Source organism: Panthera pardus, unplaced genomic scaffold (genome assembly GCF_024362965.1).
Source record: "Panthera pardus isolate Hobbes unplaced genomic scaffold, ASM2436296v1 HiC_scaffold_8, whole genome shotgun sequence".
In the NCBI taxonomy this organism is placed as follows: Eukaryota; Metazoa; Chordata; class Mammalia; order Carnivora; family Felidae; genus Panthera; species Panthera pardus.
Window position 1 is genome coordinate 135758791 of NW_026527013.1, and position 19656 is coordinate 135778446.

The 19656-nt window shown below is 36.9% G+C and overlaps 1 protein-coding gene across 1 annotated transcript; it reads left to right on the forward strand.

The window, feature by feature from the left end:
• Positions 1 to 969: 969 nt before the first annotated feature.
• LSM8 (LSM8 homolog, U6 small nuclear RNA associated) lies at positions 970 to 13769 on the forward strand. Its single transcript, XM_019418024.2, has 7 exons — positions 970 to 1054; positions 2137 to 2194; positions 5811 to 6009; positions 6051 to 6213; positions 7352 to 7392; positions 10677 to 10804; positions 13511 to 13769. The coding sequence occupies exons 1-7, from the start codon at positions 970 to 972 to the stop codon at positions 13599 to 13601; spliced, it is 765 nt and encodes a 254-aa protein (XP_019273569.2). The 3' UTR covers positions 13602 to 13769.
• The last annotated feature ends 5887 nt before the right edge of the window (positions 13770 to 19656 follow it).

Below are 19656 nucleotides of genomic sequence, written 5' to 3' on the forward strand. Positions count from 1 at the left end.
GGCATGCTCTATAGACTGAGTCAGCCAGGAGCCTCTACATTTGCTCTTTCTTGCAATATAATGTCACAACAAATCTACATCAATCTATTCCTTCAGTGTGGATTATGCCATTCAGGAATGAGTTCACGTGAAAGATTATAGACACCTAAGTCAAAGTAATGTCTGCCTTCAATATGATTTTTCAATTTTGTCATGCCAAATCCCAGTGAAAAGGAAAATATAATTTTACCTATACTGCAATCCAAGCCACTGAAGACACTGAGCTTTAAATATTAGCAAAAGTAAAAATGCAAGTGGATGCATTCAACTTAAAATAATGTTTCTTGCTTTGTGATGGTGATAACACATAGATGGCAATTTATACAAAAAAAAAAAAAAGATATTAAATGGCTCAGGCATGCGTGTTCCATTTAGATTAGTCCTACTAGGCGCCTGGGTGGCTTGGTCGGTTAAGCATCCGACTTCGGCTCAGGTCATGATCTCACGGTCCGTGAGTTTGAGCCCCGCATCGGGCTCTGTGCTGACAGCTCAGAGCCTGGAGCCTGCTTCCGCTTCTGTGTCTCCCTCTCTCTCTGACCCTCCCCCATTCATGCTCTGTCTCTCTCTGTCTCAAAAATAAATAAACGTTAAAAAAAAAAAATTTTAGATTAGTCCTACTCTCGCTATTTAAATAAAGTCACCCCACACTGTACAAATTCAAACATCCTCTTAGGACAGAGTCAGAGGTTGTAGACCTTCCTACCCAAAAAGGTAGCTGCTACTAAAAGGGAGGATGAACCACAGGAGGGGAGAATAGGGGCAGATTAACCACATTTAAAGCCCATATTCTCAGTGGAACAGTAACAGTCTGTTGTGCTATAGCGCTGTTTTGTATAATGCAAATCAGCTCATGTGATTATTAAATAGGGGGGAAATGTTAGAATGACACAGAAGGCGGGTTGGTTCATACTTAATTTTTCCTAGCACTTTATGTCTTGTGCTACCAAGAAACAACAGCTGAATGCAAAGTACGCAGCTGACTCCACCATGATCACGCCAGGCCTGGAGGAAGACAGTACCCAAATGACATTTCATTGTGTGGCATCCCATTCTTCCTTTGGCTTAGCTCAACCCTGTTTTCCATTTTGATAGTGCTTAGTTTGCAGTTCTCTTAGATCTTTGTGCAAAAGCCACAGAGGACATGAATCAGAGCTATCCATCTCTGGCATTGCTACATTTTGTGCAAAGTTTGCAACTGCTTCTCTACCTGCAACCTCTGATGATAACTACTGCCTGCTCGTGTTTCAATCAGTCAGCAGTATCAACTCTTCCACAAACTCATTTTTCAAGCTAACTTCAACTCTTTTAAAAGGTAAATAAGTAACGACGGCTTTTATTTGTTAGGAATTGTCCCTGTTAATGCTGCAGTTCAGTAGTTCCCAAACTTTGCTTCATGTTGCAGTCACCTGGGGAGCTTTTTGGGAGAGGCTGGATGCCCAGACTCTCCCTTTATTCCATTTAATTCGGAATGTCTGGGGGTGGTTCCCGGGCATCAGTTTTCAAAGATCCCCAGGTGATTTCAGTGAGAGCAGTCAGGGAACTATTACTCATCAGGTCAAGTTTTGAGCGGTCCTTCCCAGATCTATGTTTTCCTTAAGCTCTGTTACATTGAGAACTTTTTTTTTCATGTTTATTTACTTTTGTAAGAGACAGCATGCGATTGGGAGAGGGGCAGGAGTGGGGGGAGAGACACAGAATCCCAAGCAGGCTCCAGGCTCTGAGCTGTCAGCACAGAGCCCAGTGCAGGGCTGGAATTCACAAATCATGAGATCATGACCTGAGCAGAAGCTGGATGCTTAACTGACTGAGCCACTCAGGCGCCCCCAGTGAGCTATTTTTTAAAAGGTAGTATTTACAGGAATATAATTATAATATATATATATATATATAATTATAATTTAAAATGTAATGTTTATAGGAATATAATTATAGCACACTGTAACTAAAATGTTTCTATTACTATTTAGGTTTCCAAAATAAAAATAATGTAAAGAATGCATAAAAGCATATATAAGTATTTTATTAACGTATATTATCCTTCATGAAGGCAAATAGTGAACCTCCTGAGATACATTGATTCGCCACTGGACCTTTAAGGTGAAGTGACTGCCATTTTCAGAGTGACCAGTACGTTCTGTAGCCTCACCACTAGCTGGTAAGCAACAAGTGTTACATGTACACAGTTTTACAGACTGGACCATCCACTTTATTACCCAGCAGTCCTGTTTTCCTGGGTCTCCTTACACTTGCCATCCTTTCACTTCACCAACCACTGTCACAGTGCAGCCCACGATATGCTGTCTGCCCCACTGTCTTTCTTAACCATTATTTCTGAATGATCTTTATTCTGCTTTCCTATTCCTTCTGCTATAAATCAGATATTCACACCTGGATTCTTGTTAGCCTTCTTATCCTTAGTTCCTACCACCACTAAATAAATAATGTCAGATTAATTTTCCTAAAGTGTATTTGTACTTTTTTTCAAGCCCCAGTTTAAGTCTTATGCTGTTCATAAAACCTTCCAAGATTCCGGGGTGCCTGGGTGGCTCGGTCAATTGAGCATCCAACTTCGCTTGGGGTCATGAACTTGCAGATCTTGAGTTCAAGCCCTGCATTGGGCTCTGTGCTGACAGCACCTTCTCTCCTTCTCTCTCTGTTGCTCCCCCACTTTCTCACTCTCTCAAAAATAAATAAAGATTAAAAAATTAAAAAAAAAAAAAAAACCTTCCAAGATTCCAATACATATCCCTCTTCCTCAAGCACTTAAAATGTGCAACCCTTCAGTTTGGCCAATCAGAAAAAAGGGCAGTGAACAAACTATTGTAGGAAAACAAGCTTCGGGACTGAAAGGTTATGTGATGTATATCCTTGAGTAATAATAACTAATATTTATTAAGTGCTTTATTTTATGCCAAGTTTTATAAGAATTACTTTTAGTCCCCCAACAATGTGATGAGGTAAGTAACATCTTCTCAATTTTACAGTTGGGGAAACTGAGGTAAAGTTATGCAATCCACTTGGTTACACAGTATCAAAATCTAGACAGGCTAGTTCCTGGGTCAGTCCTCTTAATCATGATCCTGTACTGCTTCTCAATTAACAAGTCAATTGTATATGATTTTTTTCCCCCATCCCTTAACAAATGGGAGTTTAAAATGTCTGTCTTAATAACTTAGAAGACAAAAAAAGAAATATGGGTAACCCTTTGTAATCTATAGTGTTAAATGAGCTAATACTTTAACATCATTTATCTTTCCTTAAATTTGGAATATTTATTGTTTTTCCATGTACTAATTGTTTCAGGTTTATAATTAAAGCTCTGTACCCATTCAGTTTACTTGTAAGGAGAGACCATGATTTATGTCCTTTTCTGTCTTGGAAAATCCTAGAATGATCTATTCAACATATATTACTAATTAGTTGACACTTTTGGAACTCAGGAATGTAAATCAATAAAAAATAAAAGTAAATAAAAGTTCATATCACATTAGGTTAAAAGTAGTATTTTCCATGGGCCATTCACAGGAAAGTGAAAATTTAGTATCCTCAGATCCTAGTATGAGTCTGATTCTTCAGGTTAACAAAAGAATACAGAATACAAAGGGAGATGAGTTATGTCCTGATTCTGCTTCCAGAGAGACCCATTTTATACACATTGGTTTCTACTAACAAAAAGTAACTCCCAGGATGTCAGATGTCTAGGGATACTGCTTTCTCTTTTTGGTCCTGTTCTTGATTAATCTTATCTGTTGTTCTGGATACAGGCGACTGGATTACTAACAAGAGGGAGGCTCATGATTGGGCTGGGAGATATAAAAAATTTTAGGTTAGCCTTTTTTTTTTTTTTTAATGTTTATTTATTTATTTTTGAGAGAGAGAGAGAGAGAGAATGAGTGGGAGGGGAGAGGAGCAGAGAGAGAAGGAGAGAGAAAATCCCAAGCAGGTTCTGCACCATCAGCGCAGAGCCTGATGCAGGGCTTGGGCTCATGAACCATGAGATCATGACCTGAGCCGAAATCAAGAGTCAGTCGATTAACTGACTAAGCCACCCAGGCGTGCCTATAAGCTAGTCTTAAATGAACTACATATGAAAGCAAAACGTAGTTTTCTCCTTAAGGTTTAGATTCAGGACTAATTGAATAAAACGAGTATCTATTCCAGCATACTTTGGTTGACTCTTTTTAACAGTAATAGAGTATCATTTAAATGAGTAGCACTTTGAGAGGTTTTGATCGAAATTAAAGGTCTCATTGTACACCTTGGTTTTTCAGTTGTCAGATGTTTATATTTATCCTTTTCCCCTGATGGGACTTAATTTTCCTTCATGAGGTGTTGAACTCTCTGTCCATATAATCCCAAGGTCATCCGGATATAATTCTTTTTTTTTTTTTTTTTGTCTTACTAACTGGACTTTTTATCCATAGGCTTTCTCTCAGCATTTGTGACCCTTATGGACTACAGAAAATACAGCATTTTTAAGACCCGTGTAAAAAAAGTTTCAAACCAAAGTGATGCTACATAAACACTACACATCTGCTATTTATCTGGCATATTAATTTACTGGAAACCACACAGGGTCATAGTTGTAATGTATTTATGATAAAATTGTTACTATATAATGTTAATAAACATTTTCAAACATAAGCACTCTAAGAGGTGAAAAACTTACAGATTATTCATTTTAAAAATATAGCAAAATTCTTTTTCTTAAATTCTTTACTAATGATACCTCATTTATCACTAATCAGCATTCTGTTTTTCATTATTTCAATGTCTAATGTTTGCAAATCGCACAATACCTTCATGTTTTCATGTATGGAAGATACTTTCATTTTCCCCCCTAAAAATAATGGGACAATCATCACCTAATTCCTGACTATCTGGAGTTTCAAACAGGCCAGAATACCTTTCAGTATATAAAATATTAACCATTTGGGAGTGATCTGTAGGTAATTGTGTGGGTATGCCGTAATGAAAACAGATGCTTCACTTTTCAGAAGAAAAAGGCTGAAACTGCAAGTGATTTCAAACCCACAATACTTCAGTTAAGAAATCACAAGCCTAACTAAAACCATTTAGAAATTTTGTAAAAATAGCTTTCGTCGGTATTTTGTATATAGATTCTTTTCTAACCTCAAGTTATAAGTTACAGTAAAATAGTAGTGACGTTTTCTAGTAATATATGGCGATACCCAAAATACCTGTGACAGGATATACGCAAACTGAGATCCAGGTAAGTTGCTGTTACTTGGGCAAGGACGACCGCATAATTCGTTAGCAGAGCCAAGTCTAAAACCCAATCCGGTGCTTATGTGGAAGCCTCTTCCTGAATCTGTCTTTTCGCAAGCAGTGGCAGATCTGCCTTATATTTACTAATTTCACCCTGAGGACACAGAGATCCTGTGGCACGGTAATAGGGAGGCGGTTTTCGGAGGCTCACACATCTTTGTATTCGGTTTCTTAAATAAATTAGTAACAATGCCTTCACGTTGGAGCACTTTTAGAGGGAAATGTAGAATGCGCGAACATGCTTTTTACTGTAGTGTTCTCCAGAGATGTATACTATATGGTCACAACGTGCACAATTTTGTCCTGGGCCACTTAACTTCTAAAATATTAATTTTCGGCCCGTGTGGCAGAAAACTAGGGATCGTTCCAGTTCCCTGAACCTACATTTCATATGAGAACACATTCATCTCTCTACTTGTGATGAAAACACCTTATTTCGTTTTCTCCCGCCTTCCCTGTCTTCTCTCAACCTTCTCCCTCAGTGACTTCTACTACTTGCCTTTCACTCCACTAGAAAACTCGCTCTCCCACCTTCTCCCTCCTACCCCACCTTCAAGAAACTTCCTCCTTTCTTCCGCCTGCTGCTCGTTTTTGCCACTCTTGGTTCCTGAGATCGCCGACCGGAAAAACTGCGGAACACACCACGCAGGCGCACTAACTCGCTACCGCTTTGACTCTCAAGTGTGGTTGGCCGGTTTCTTTAAATTTCCGATCCACTTAACCTGCGGGGCTGTAACTCTCGCGATATTTGCTTCCGCCACTCGGCGGGAGCCGCTGCCGGTCCCTGGCGGGCCTTTTTAGCTCCTCTTGTCCCCTTTGCTGCTGTGTTGCTTAGAGCGGCCGGGCCGAGCATCATGACGTCCGCCTTGGAGAACTACATCAACCGTATCCTCGGGCCGGCTGCCACAGCTACCAGCCGGGGCACGGCGAAGCCCGCGTTCGCACTTGGGAGGGCTGGTGCTGGAGAGATCGGGGGTCGGGACCGGCGGGCGGTTGGGATGTCCGGCCCCTGCGCGGCCTGGGCTGCGGGTGAGGGGCTTAAGTACCTGGGACCCGCTAATCCCGCTCCTGGGGCTAGAGCCTGCCGGTCCTGGGGGCCCAGGGCGCCTTTTAATTTTCACCTAAAACCGAAATATTCCTGTCTCTATAGAAACGCCTGTCTCTATAGTAATCAGCCATCTGTTCCTCCACGCTACTTCCCTAGAGGCCTATACGTTCACATTTGGGGAGAAGGGTCTTGTAAATCCTTGAATTTACTTTATTCATTGGCTTTGCTCATTGTTCGACGATACCAGAAACTTTAAAGATGGTGCGCAGATTGAGTTTCTGACCCTTTACCACTTAAAGTCTCAACTTCTTTGTTGATAGAATGACAATAACGCTCGTTGTTGTAATTGCTCTCCACGAAGGGCAAATAACTTCTAAAACCCCATGTGAAGTCTTAATGTACCCTATATAGGTGTTACCATTTTAAAATCTCAGGACAGAAACACTACATTGCTCTCCTGTACAAATTTGGGACAAAAGTGAAATACTAAAGCCTTAATAATGCAAGCGTACTGGCACCTTGTGACACTGATTATAGCTTCTTTTTTGAGTTCCAGAGGCCAGGTCCTAGAATAAAGTGTCTTAACACGTTTGAAAAGAGTCAACGTTGATTGATTTAGCACTGATTGAATTTTCCTTTTAGAGATCAAAGAACAGGTTGAGGAATGGGGGAAATGTCTTGCTCAAAGTCCAACTGGCAACATTCCCCAGTGAAAAAGTACCAAACATCTCAACTGTTTTGAGATGGGAAACAACTGATCACAAACAGAAAGGGATTCTCTTTTTCCTGTTTTAATTGTGTAATTTAATTGAGGAAGTTATAAATACTTAAAGTTATCTTGTGAATGTAGTGGCTGTGTTGAATAATATCTTGATTCCGTCCACGTTTTTCCTACTAATTAAAACCATTTCTTTACCAGATTCTAACATTTTTATTTTCATTCCCTGAAAATGCTTTCCTTGATTCAGTTATCAGGAACTGTTGCAGTTATTACTTCTGATGGGAGAATGATTGTGGTAAGTGTTTAGCATATTCATCCTTTCCTTGTAAGCTTCTTGGTTGTAAAGTTTTAAGTCAAACTTCTGATCTCTAATGCCTAAGCATCACAGTACACCTGCATTGCAGTTTTGTTATGATTCACCTCTTTATCATAAATAGCTGCTGATCCATATTTTCTTCATTAATAAACGTTGGGTGTAATTTATATACAAAGCTTCTAGGAACCAAGATGAATAACAGATTCTGTCCTCGGAGAGCTTCGAGAATAGTCTTCAGACATCTGCCTGTATTTTATATTTATCTTCCTCTAACATTTTTTATTTCCTTCCCCCATTCAATGCTCTGACATCGCCGACATGAATCATAGGCTTTCTTTTGAAATTTTGTGTATGCCTCTTAGAAACTTCTTTATGATGTAGATACTACATATATAGAATAATGAACATTTTAAGGCTTGTATGGTTGTTAATATATTTTTAATATTTGTAGGTTGCATGACCTCTGTTTTCTGTAGGATAAATTATAATTGACTCTTTTATATCATTTTATTTGACCTTTTATCACAGTATCCCCTTTATAATTCCAGAAAATTCTTGGATTCTCTCCTTGATCTGTTTCTTGATCTGAGGAATTTATCTCATGATTTTTGGCTACTTAATTATTTCTTCACTTATAATTCATACATTGTTAAAAAAAAAGTTTTAAAGCTGCTTTCTCTGTTTTCTTTAAATTTTTTTTTTTTTAACGTTTATTTATTTTTGAGACAGAGAGAGACAGAGCATGAATGGGGGAGGGTCAGAGAGAGAGGGAGACACAGAATCTGAAACAGGCCCCGGGCTCTGAGCTGTCAGCACAGAGCCCGACGCGGGGCTCGAACTCACAGACTGTGAGATCATGACCGGAGCTGAAGTCAGACGCTCAACCGACTGAGCCACCGAGGCGCCCCCTCTGTTTTCTAATTGTATCTAATTCATGTAATTTAATCTCTTATTTTCCCATTTTGCAGTTGGGTCTTTGTCTTCTTTTTAATCCTTGTGATTTTTCCAAGTGAGTCCCTAAGTGATTTATCAAAGTGTTAAACTTAGCCATTTATTTAAATGTATATCATGTGCCAGGCACTTTACATCTAAATCTTCAATACAACTCTGTAGAAGTATCCCTGAATTCTTGGTTAGGAACCAGGTTCAGAAAAAGTGAGTCACTTTCCCAGAGTCATTGGATAATAAGTGGCAGAACAAAACTGAGATTTAAATTCAATTTGACTCTTTAAAAAAAAGTCCATTTGCCTTGTTTCCTTCTTTAAAAAATTTTTTTAAGTTTATTTATTTATTTTGAGAGAGGCAGAGTCAGCGTGAGTAGGGAGGAGCGGGGATGGAGAGAGAGAGAATCTCACGTGTGCTCCCCACCATCAGCACACGGCCTGATGCCTGCCTCGAACTCACTTAACTGTGAGATCATGACCCGAGCCGAAATCCAGAGTCAAGATGCTTAACCCACTGAGCCACCCAGGTGCCCCTGCCTTGCTTCCTTCTTAACTGACTGAGCCACCCAGGCAGCCCTGCCTTGCTTCCTTCTTAAGAAAACAATCTTTTTGTTTTTTAGGCACCTCATTGTATGTTGTCAATAAGGACAGTTTGAAACATTTTTATCTCATCTTGACACTTCAAGAAATCTATTGCTATTAAATATTTGCAAATAGTTTTTTTTATTTAAAAAAAAAATAATACCTCAAGTTTAATTTTTCCTGTTTTTGTTAATGGGATAGCTAAGTTTGAGAAATATTTTAATTTTATAGAAGAAGGAAAGTTAGGGGCACCTGGGTGGCTCAGTTGGTTAAGCTTCCAACTTCGGCGCAGATCATGATCTTACAGCTGGTGGGTTTGAGCCCTGCATCGGGCTCTTTGCTGAAAGCTCAGAGCCTAGAGCCTGCTTCAGATTTTGTCTTCCTCTCCCTCTATCCCGCTTGCTCTGACTCTCTCTTTCTCAAAAAAAAATAAATAAATAAATAAACACTAAAAAAATTTTAAAAAGGAGGAAAGTTATTTTAAAAGAGCATTTTGAATACCAAAGTTTAGTAATTTTGTATTTTTTTGACCCCGGCTCACTGGATAGAATGCTTACATGTAAAATGAAGTCAAGAGGCTATGTCTCGGTGTGGTAACAACTATATACTAATTAGTTTAGTAAATACTCCAGATTTTCTTTCTCATCCAAATTCTAGGTTATCGTTTTCTCTTGTTATATTCTGATTTTACATATTTTGATTTTCAAAACATGAAACAGTTTAATAGGTTGAGAGAATTAACCAACCAAAACAACTGTAAGTTGACATTTCTTCAGAAACTTGAAAAGCATCTGAGTGACTGTGTTGTGCTAGATCCATATCTTCCTTTATTCAAAACCAGGATTCTTCCATAAAATTTTCTCTGAATATTTCCTTCAAGTTCTGCTTCTACTAATTACAATCCTATTTGTATTTACCTTACCGGGTTTGAGGAAGATTAAATAAATACATGTGAGGCCCATAGAACACTGGCAGATAGGAAGTACTCCTTAAGCGTTAGCTGTCACCACCAGTCGAAGTTTGTATATATTTATGGGACTGATTTGAATCTCTGAAGAATGGTAAATTCTATTTGCTCGTTCATAGTAGTATAATATAGTAGTTCAGTGGCATGGCCCTGAAGGTAGCTTTTTGTGGTTCAACTCCTAACTCTGCTGCTTTCTACCCATGAAACCTTGAGAGATGACTTAACCTCTCTGTGCCTCAATGTTTCTTCTCTAAAGTGGGAATAACTATGGTATGTACCTCAAAGGATTAAAATTATTTGAGATACTGTGTACAGTGTGTTTAGCACAGGCCTCCTACTAGTATGTAGAACGAAGTGATACTGTTCTGTTACCAGCTATGGTTGCTGTGTATATGCTTCTTCTTCTTGTATATTTATATAGTTTTCCCTTGTATTTTATTTGTAATAGTCTATGTCTAATGTTAGCTCCTACACTACATGGGCTTTTAGACTACTTCCTTATTGGTACATGGGTGTTCTTTGTAACTCTGGACAACTCTGCACTCTAGTCACATGTGTGGTGTGGTTTTTCCTGTCTTAAAAAACCCAGAGGTAAGTTTTGTGCCCCAGGGCACTGTTGGTTATAAAGAAGTGTTCTATTTTCAGTGGACTTCTATTTAAAATGAATACTTCTGTTAGTGTCCCTGGAACTAAAATTTTTGTGTCATTTAATGTCTATATTCAGGTAAACTAGAATATTTATCTTTTTCTTTTGAATGTTTTCTTTACAGGGAACACTGAAAGGTTTTGACCAGACCATTAATTTGATTCTGGATGAAAGCCATGAACGAGTATTCAGCTCTTCACAGGGAGTAGAACAGGTGGTGCTAGGGCTATACATCGTAAGAGGTGACAATGTGTAAGTAACATAGGTCTTCTTTTTAAGGGCAGGTCAAATCTGCTATAGGTGTACTACCTTGCTGTATGGAAAAGAGGTTTTTATCTACTGAGATTGGTCATATTTATGATAGTTAAGTGGCCTAGATAGGATCCAGAAAGGGCCCTGCCTTACACTGAATACTTCATTAGAGAGCCTTCTTAAAGTGTTCTTCCAAAATAATCCTAATTTTAGAGAAATATAAATATACTTCTAGGGTCCAAGGCTAGGGTTTGAAATGCCTTTGAAACCTCTTGTGTGAACAGTTTTAAATAATTCATGCTCTATAACTGATGAATTTATGAGTAAGTACTTATCCATTATTTTTTTCTTTAAATATTTTAGTACAATAAGATGCCCCATGTTTATGCTGTAGCATCAGTTAACTGAAAATACACTTTAGTGGTAGCAATTTAAGAAAATCTGCAACAGTATAAAGCAATACTGTGCAGTAGAACTTGTGGCAGTGATGGAAATGTAGGTCTGCATTGTCCACTGTCCTAAGGTACTAGTCAGGTGTGGCCATTGAGTACTTGAAAACTGGTGTGATGGGAATTGAATTTTAAATTTTACCTCATTTAATTACTTTTAATAGTCACATGTGGCTAGTAGCTATTGTATTAGTGTAGTTATAGAGGCTATAAGATTGTTGAATCCATTTTCTAGTGAATATAGAATTAAAACATGGTTGGAAGGAAGCAAAAGATATATTACACATTATTTTGGAAGACAAATAGGGTATCGAATATAGACAATAGGATATAGATGAGGGAATACTTTATTCATTTAAATTATCTTAAGAAAATCACCTTTGGATGGATAAATTATTTGATCTTTAATCAAAATTGGGGAGTTTACAAAATATTCTAAAGAGGTGACTTTTAGGTGTGAAGTTATAAAATGAGCTATAAAATACGAGAGAAAGGCAGAGTATTTGGTGGGGACCAGGTTCCCTGATGAGAATAATAATGATTATTTTATATTGGATCTCTGCCTAATAATTGATTTTAAGAAGCTTTCTCCTACTTTGATTTTAAAAAAAAATTAAAAATAAAACTTTTGGACTTCATTTTTTAAAAAATTTAAACTTTGGTGTAGACTCAGTGGTGTGCTAGAGCCAGCTTGATTGGCTCATGGAGGCAGATTGTTATATTTTCAGGAATTTTGCAAGCTGGTTGATGTCTTGGTGGTAGCTTGAAATTGACCATAGTGGGAGTATTTGCACTATGGATGTGAGTAAACACTGCAGGTCTGCCTCCCTCTTTTCCTTTGGAGAGCCAGTTTTAAAACCTGTACCAGTACTCCACTGTCTTCCTTAAGGATTTCAAATGATACTAAAATTTTTAAGGTGGAATTGAGATCTTTGATTTGTTTTATATTGAGAAAACAATATTTATTTTAACCAGAGTTTGGTACTTCTCATTTAGAGCTGAAGGCTATGTAGAGTTTAAAGCAAAATTGGGCAAATTCTCTATTACTTGTATTCACTAATAGATGCTACTCTTATTAAAGCCAAACTAATTTAAACAACCAATTTTTTTGTGGAATAATGTTTCATATATGTCCTGTGGTCTGGATATAACAACAACTGTATCCAGATGGAGAGCCGTGGCTTGGTGCTTAGCATGGTATTAACGTTTTCATTGTAGATGTTATGGTAGTGATTCCTTGAATCAAGGAAAGTTTTGCTGGCTTTAACCCTAGCCAATCACATCAAGAAATCATGTGTTAAGTTACCTGAGTACCCGTTGCTATTATCTTTGTGTCTTTTTTTTTTTTTTAATGTTTGTTTATTTTTTAGAGAGAGAGAGACCGAGCACGAGTGGGGAAAGGGCAGAGAGAGGGAGACACACAATCTGAAGCAGGCTCCAAGCTCTGAGCTGTCAGCACATAGCCTGACGTGAGGCTTAAACTCACAGACTGTGAGATTATGACCTGAGCTGAAGTTGGACACTTAACTGACTGAGCCACTGAGGCTTCCCAAGAACTGTACATTTTGGTCTTGGATTTAAATTGAGTAAACTGAGAAATCTTGAAACAGAAATTAATGGGTATTACGTATACTCTGATGGATTTAGTTCATTAAAGTTACTCAAAGAATAGACACTTATTTGCTTATTTAGTAGTGATTTTGTGATCAACCCTAACACAGTCCCTGGGTTGAGTTGAAATCATAGGATTGGAAGTTTTGGGATTTTGATTTTTTTTTTTAATGTTTATTTTTGAGAGAGAGCAAGAGAGATAAAGCATGAGTGGGGGAGGGACAGAGAGAGAGAGACAATGAATCCAAAGCAGGCTCCAGGCTCTGAGCTGTCAGCACAGAGCCTGATGTGGGGCTTGAATTCACGAGGTGTGAAATCATGACCTGAGCCTAAGTCGGATGCTTAACCGACTGAGCTACCCAGTTGCCCCAGTTTTAGGGTTTTGTACCTTATCTATCTGATATGTGCCTTTTTTCTTTGAAGACTCATGATCCAATCACACTGTATACAATCTGTCTTAATAATTGGTTCCTACAATAATGTTGCCTTCAAATTACTTCTTGAGTTTTGTGACTTAAATTGCAATTCACTACTTCATGAAAACAGTATTTGCTTGTCACCTTAAGTAGTTTTTACTGTGTCCTTTCAGTTTTATTTACAAGTGAGATTATTTTAACTGATTTTTTTTCTCCTTAAATAACTACAGTGCAGTCATTGGAGAAATTGATGAAGAGACAGATTCTGCGCTTGATTTGGGGAATATTCGAGCAGAACCTCTAAACTCTGTAGCACACTGAGGAAAAACTACATACATTGGACATCTGTAAATCTTTGTATAGAAACTGATTATTCTGAGGATGATGTATGTAATTTTTATGAATGTGTAATTGTGGACTTTTGACTCCATATATTGATTCATTGTAGTATGATATGTAAATTAAAATATTTCTACATTTCCTTGAAAATTTTTTATTTTTTTTATTTATTTATTTTTTTGCCTAAATCAGGTTTGGTAGCTTAGTTTTATTTTTCTCTTAAATAGTATGAAAATCTAATGTGTACTGTGAGAACTTTTGGAAAAAATATTTTGATATTTTAATATTTATAGAAAACTAGTTAAAAAGAGAAATTTGTGTGTTATGTTAAATCAAGCATCCGAATACCATCAATGGTGCAAGATACACGCGTTTCCAATTTTTAAGAAAGTCACAGAAAGGTAAGTCATGTGTCATGTTGTCTGAACCATCCCCATTTATCACACTGCCCTGGTGGTTCATTGTTCTCTAGCATTTTAGAAGCCTGGGTAAAAAATGTGTTTGGTTAAGGAAAGGAAAAATGCTAACAAAGTTGATATTATTTGAAAAAAGAATGATTCCGTATAGTCTTAAAAGCCATCTTAGTTTTAATCTTAAAAATTGGAGAATTTTTAGTATTAACAGTTTTTTGTTGTTTATAAATGTGAGTAAATAAACCTTATGTTTGTATTGAGGCAGTGCTCGCTATTATTGTCAAGAACTTCCATGACTCCTTGGTTCCATAAACCTATTTTCAAAAGAAGTAAACCTGGTTTCTCAGAGCAATAATCAACAGAATAGGTTGACTGTTTGAGTGAATCAATTAAGTAGATAATGTCCCTCATCTACAAATGGGCTGTTTTCTAAAACCCCTTGTACAGTTGACTGGACTTTTTAAAAAAATATATTTATTTTTTAGAGAGAGTGCACAAGCAGGAGGGACAGAGAAAGAATGGGACAGAGGATCCAAAGCAGGCTCCATGCTGACAGCAGCAAGCCCAGTGTTGGGCTCAAACTCAAGAACTGTGAGATCGTGACCTGAGCTGAAGTTGGGCACTCAACCAGCTGAGCCATCCAGGCACCCCAGTTGACTGTGGACTTTTTAAAGAATTCATAGAAACAATGCTAAAATACTGTTGAGATCTCTGACTGGTCCACAGAAATTCTAATCAGTTCCCTGAGGGCCAGAGTCTGTAACTTTGTGGTGAGTAGAAAATAGAAAAATATTTACATTCTTGTAATTCAAACAAAAAATTAAAATAGTTTTTCTTTTTTAAAAAATGAAAGTGTTTAAGGGTTGGCAAGTGTTACGGTTGGCATTTTTGTAAAAATGCAGATAGCAAATATTTTAAGCTTTGAGAGCCATATGGTCTCCGTCACAACTCCTCAATTCTGTTCTGTCATGAAAACAACCATAGGTAATACATAAATGAAGAGTTGTGGCTGTATTCCAGTAAACTTCATTTATAATAACAGGTAGCAGGCTGGATTTGGCCTGTAGGCCATAGTTTGCTGACCCTTGGCTGAAAATAATACAAGCTCAATAAGAAAAGATGAAGGCTAATTTGTTTAAAATCTGAAAAGAGCTTCTGGAATAGATCCTTTTAGAGTTTAGAGGTAGATTTCATTTGTACTTTTAATATTTAACTCTCTACTTGCCAGATATGATAGTTTTTTGGTGCAAAAAGAAAACATTTTTCAGAGGAAAGTATCTTCACTCTTTCACAGAAACAAGACTTATAAGGAGATCTGTTGAGATAGTTTTCTTTACTGGTCGTCAAGGCACCGTCACCCAGCATATCTTGGTTGATGTTCTGATCTGCCTCAGGATTAGAGGAAGTTTAGCTAGTATTGGCTATCATAAGTATTTTGCTTTTAGGGGTGCCTGAGTGGCTCAGTCAGTTAAGCGTCTGATTCTTGATTTCGGCTCCAATCATGATCTCACAGTTCATGTGTTCAAGCCCCACCTCAGGCACTGTGCTGACAGCGCAGAACCTGCTTGGGATTGTCTCTCTCCCTCTCTCTCTGTGCCCATTCCCCCGAGTGTGTCCACAAGCTCACTCTCTCTTGAATAAATAAAACTTAAAAAAACATTTTTCTTTTGTAGTATAAAGTTTTATAATTAATAAAATGAAAATAATGCAAAGTGAGTAAAACAGGTAATTTAATTAGGAACTATAAACCAAATGTGCTATTTAAGTAAATGATGGTATTTTAAATGGGTAAACTATTTCCAAAAATCAAATAAGGAATACAGATATTCATTTGCTAAGTGAAATGTATTCTAACAGTACAAATGAAGTCCAAGTCAGATACTTTGTCAACATACTTGATATAATACAAACCACACACAAAGTAGTAAACAAATCCTAGTCCCCCCCACCCTCCGTCACAGTAATGAGGGATGTCAAAAAAAATCATTCCCCAAATATGACTTGGATATTTTTGTGAATAGTAGGGAAAGCAAACCAAATGAAATGCACACCAAATGATATAAGCAATTCTTGGGTTGCCTGGGTGGCTCAGTCCGACTTCGGCTCAGGTCATGATCTCATGGCTCGTGATTTTGAAACCTGTGTTGGGCTCTGTGCTGACAGCTCAGAGCCTGGAGCCTGCCTCAGATTCTCTGTCTCCTCTCTAAGCCCCTCCCCTGTTCATGCTGTCTCTCCTTCAAAATAAGTAAACCTTCAAAAAAAATTTTTTTTAAGAACAAAACAAAAAAATGGTATAAGCAATTCTTTATTTCTGGGTGCACATGGTAGGGTTTCTTTTGTGCTCTTAACCAGTTCAATTTGGATTTTTTTTTTTTTTTTTTTTGCATGAGCATTGTAAAGGAACCACAACCATGAGTGGCAACTTGATTCTTACGCAGTGTCAAGTGTTTATGTTTTTTAATGAGACTTTTATTTTGCAATCACTAAAGAGCCTCAAATAAATTTTAACCAATAATTAGCTCTGCTCTGTGATTCTGGCACTATCTAAGTCCAGCTTAATGAATCAAATAAATTTGTCTTGGCAAGATATTTCACTAAACTTTTTTGTAAAGGGCAATTAACTGCAAAAGGACTTAATTTGTTTCTTTTTAACTGAAAAACCAGCTAAAGCAATAGTTTAGAACACTGCTTTTAGGCTAATGTACTTTGCTAAATCAAATGGCCTTACATGCTGACAGTTTTAGCTTCAATATTACAAATCTTGATACCAGAAGAATAAGAGATAAAGATAAGCTTTATTAATATATGCTTTACTTAAGTATATTGTTTAACACCTTTGTAAAATCATTCAGAATTTTTAACCTGATGTGAGATATGATAAAAACTTTTAAGTAATATTTAATAATAAATGTAGGCTCTCCATGTCAACCTATTTCTCAGACATGTAACAAAGGATTCACCACGTGGATGAGCAAGTATAATGTCTTCACAATGGCATGTCAACCTGCTTGGGTACCACCCAGAATTATAGAGCAATCTTTAACCGGCCATACAGTGTAATTTGGGCCTTCACCTTCAAAATTTAGTAGGTTAAGTGCATATCATGTGTTGGGCATGATGCTAAATGCTTACAACAGTGACCATTTTACACATGGGTAATTTGATGCTCAGCAGGGTTAAGTGCCTTATGAGAGGTCACACTTATGAGTAACAGGGCTTGAATTTGATCAGGTCTTCGTATTTTTATAAACTGCCTATGAGTAGAAAGTGTAATATCAAATTCCTGAGGCCTGACTGAAAGAAATATTTAGATGATCTAAGGCAATTTGCAAAGCTGTGTTATGGGTCATTTTCAAATTACCTGAATTGCTTTAAATATCATCAGGTCCCACTCACTGATACGGTTCAGTAGATCTGAAATGATGCAAAAAGTAATAATAAATAGCTAACTAAGTAAGGAAAGTGTGGTAGAATTATTAAAAGACCTATTATATGCCTTGATGAGTCCCTAATTATGCTTCAAAATCCTTACCTTTAAGACATGGATAACAATATGGATCTTTGGGCATTGTGACAAATAAAATTAGATTCCCTTTACAAAATTTGATTTGATTTATGGGATTTTACAGTAAACAGCTTATTCTAGGTATTCAAAGGCCAAACTGGAAATGGCGGTCTTGCACCTTCGGTTTTCAGAGTCCCACTGGCTACCATATCTCTATGTAAGGGACTGGAGTATTTATATTATGATGATTTAAGGTGAAGTGGAAGGTATGTGTAGTAAGTTTATATTATTTAACAAATATACAGTATAAATAAATTTGTTTTATGGCAATCATATACACTTGATTGATGGGGTTTAAATGAAAACATAAGTTTTTCACATAAACTAGGATATCCATTCTGAACTTGTGTAGTTATATACCTCAGTTTATAAATTTATTCATTTTAATATTCTTGTTTACTGATTTGGCATTTTGTTTTGTTTTGTTTTTTTACCTTGGGCTGTTATTCTCAGTTTTTAAGTCATTGTCAAATTTGGTAAAAATTCTGTTTATATTTAAGACTGAAAAACAATATTGACAGGTGAGAACTCTCCACTCAAGTTGATACTGATCCATTAAACAACACAGTGTTCCCATTCAGCCAGCTACCAATTTGTTTAATTATAAGATATTTAGTCTTTTTTCTCCATCTTGCTTATAGGGACTATTTATGTGAAATTTGGTCAAATGCTCTGCTGTGATCTTCATTTCTCTTTTAGCAGAGAAACTATGTGACATGGGCATATTCAGTCTTCGTGAATCAACGCTGCCTCCTAGTGATCAGTGCTTCCTTTTCTATTTTTCCACAAACTGAAAAATATTCAGTACTTTGGAATTTTATCAGAGACATTTGTAAAGCCATTAAGGCACACTAGGTACCATGCTTTAAACTGTGGATATACCAGGGAATGACATTAACAAGTTTTTGTCCTTGTGAAGCTTGTTAGCACCTCAACCAAATCATCTTGACTCAAAGGTTTACTATCCAAGGTCATGAGTTATTTTGTTAAATTCCTTCAGTACCTTAGGAAGTCACTTACAGGGCTTATACTCATTTAAAGCAACTAGAAACTGTCTTTTTAAGTGGTTCTAATTTTTTTCATGTTTTAAGATTGCAGAGTCTCTGTAGTTGTGTAACAGTAAGAATAAAGGCAAAAGAGGACTTCAGCAGCCATTTTCTCTCCTTAGTTAACAGAATACCATCTGCTGCCCACGATCTTTATTTGGTGAATGGAGGAGTTGAGAATATTCTGCAAGACATCTTTCAGATCTTAGGTGCAGCATTAAAAATTTTTAAACCTCCCCTTTCTGTATTGATTTTCTTTGTTATACCTTTTACTTCCATCTTTTGTGTACATGTTTCTTTTTTAAACATCCTTTTATCTTCTAGATGTATTACTTGCCAGAAGTGGCACAGGTAAAGTATTGCTACAACTAAGATCCAACTCCCATCCTATTATTTCTACCCCAGTGTTCTTTCAAATATATGGCTTCTCTTTTCTCATTAGGGTAATTTTCAATTATACTGTAAACCTTTGGTTTTTGTTTTCTTTTCCCTGTATACTGTCTTCAAAATACCAAATAATGAAAATGGTACCAAATTGTTTCATTTGAAATATATTAAAAGGAAAAGAATTCAGGAGCAGGGGTATGGGGGGGGCATATCTCTGGGGGATACATAACTTAATTCGTGTGTGAAAAACGTGTGCGTGTGTATGTGTGTATTGGGGAGCAGGTGAAAATAACGTTCTGTTTGATGTCTTAAAATATGCACAATATATCTTTTGTTTCACTTAATTTGTCTTATACCAGGAAAATCATAGATTATAATAAATTGCACTCTACAAAGGGTAAGTTTGTAAGCTGATACAAGTTGCCAGAAAGCACTGCATTATGGCTTATATAACATTTTAAAAATAATGATGTTAATGACATAATAGCTAAAAAGGTTTTAATTTTTCTTAAAAGTTAAAATTTTATTTCAAAAAGTATTTAGAGATCTCAGCCCGACTTGGGTAAACTCTACTGTAATTATGTAGAAAAGGACCAGAGACACTGAAGATAAGTAGGAGGTGTAAT

What these genes read in the sequence shown, in the direction of transcription:
- LSM8 (XM_019418024.2), top strand. Translation starts at nt 970, where the DNA reads ATGTCTTGTGCTACCAAGAAACAACAGCTGAATGCAAAGTACGCAGCT. An exon ending in GCTACCGCTTTGACTCTCAA is followed by an intron (nt 6,010 to 6,050) that starts GTGTGGTTGGCC and finishes GATCCACTTAAC; the next exon opens with CTGCGGGGCTGTAACTCTCG. An exon ending in CTTGGAGAACTACATCAACC is followed by an intron (nt 6,214 to 7,351) that starts GTATCCTCGGGC and finishes TTCAGTTATCAG; the next exon opens with GAACTGTTGCAGTTATTACT.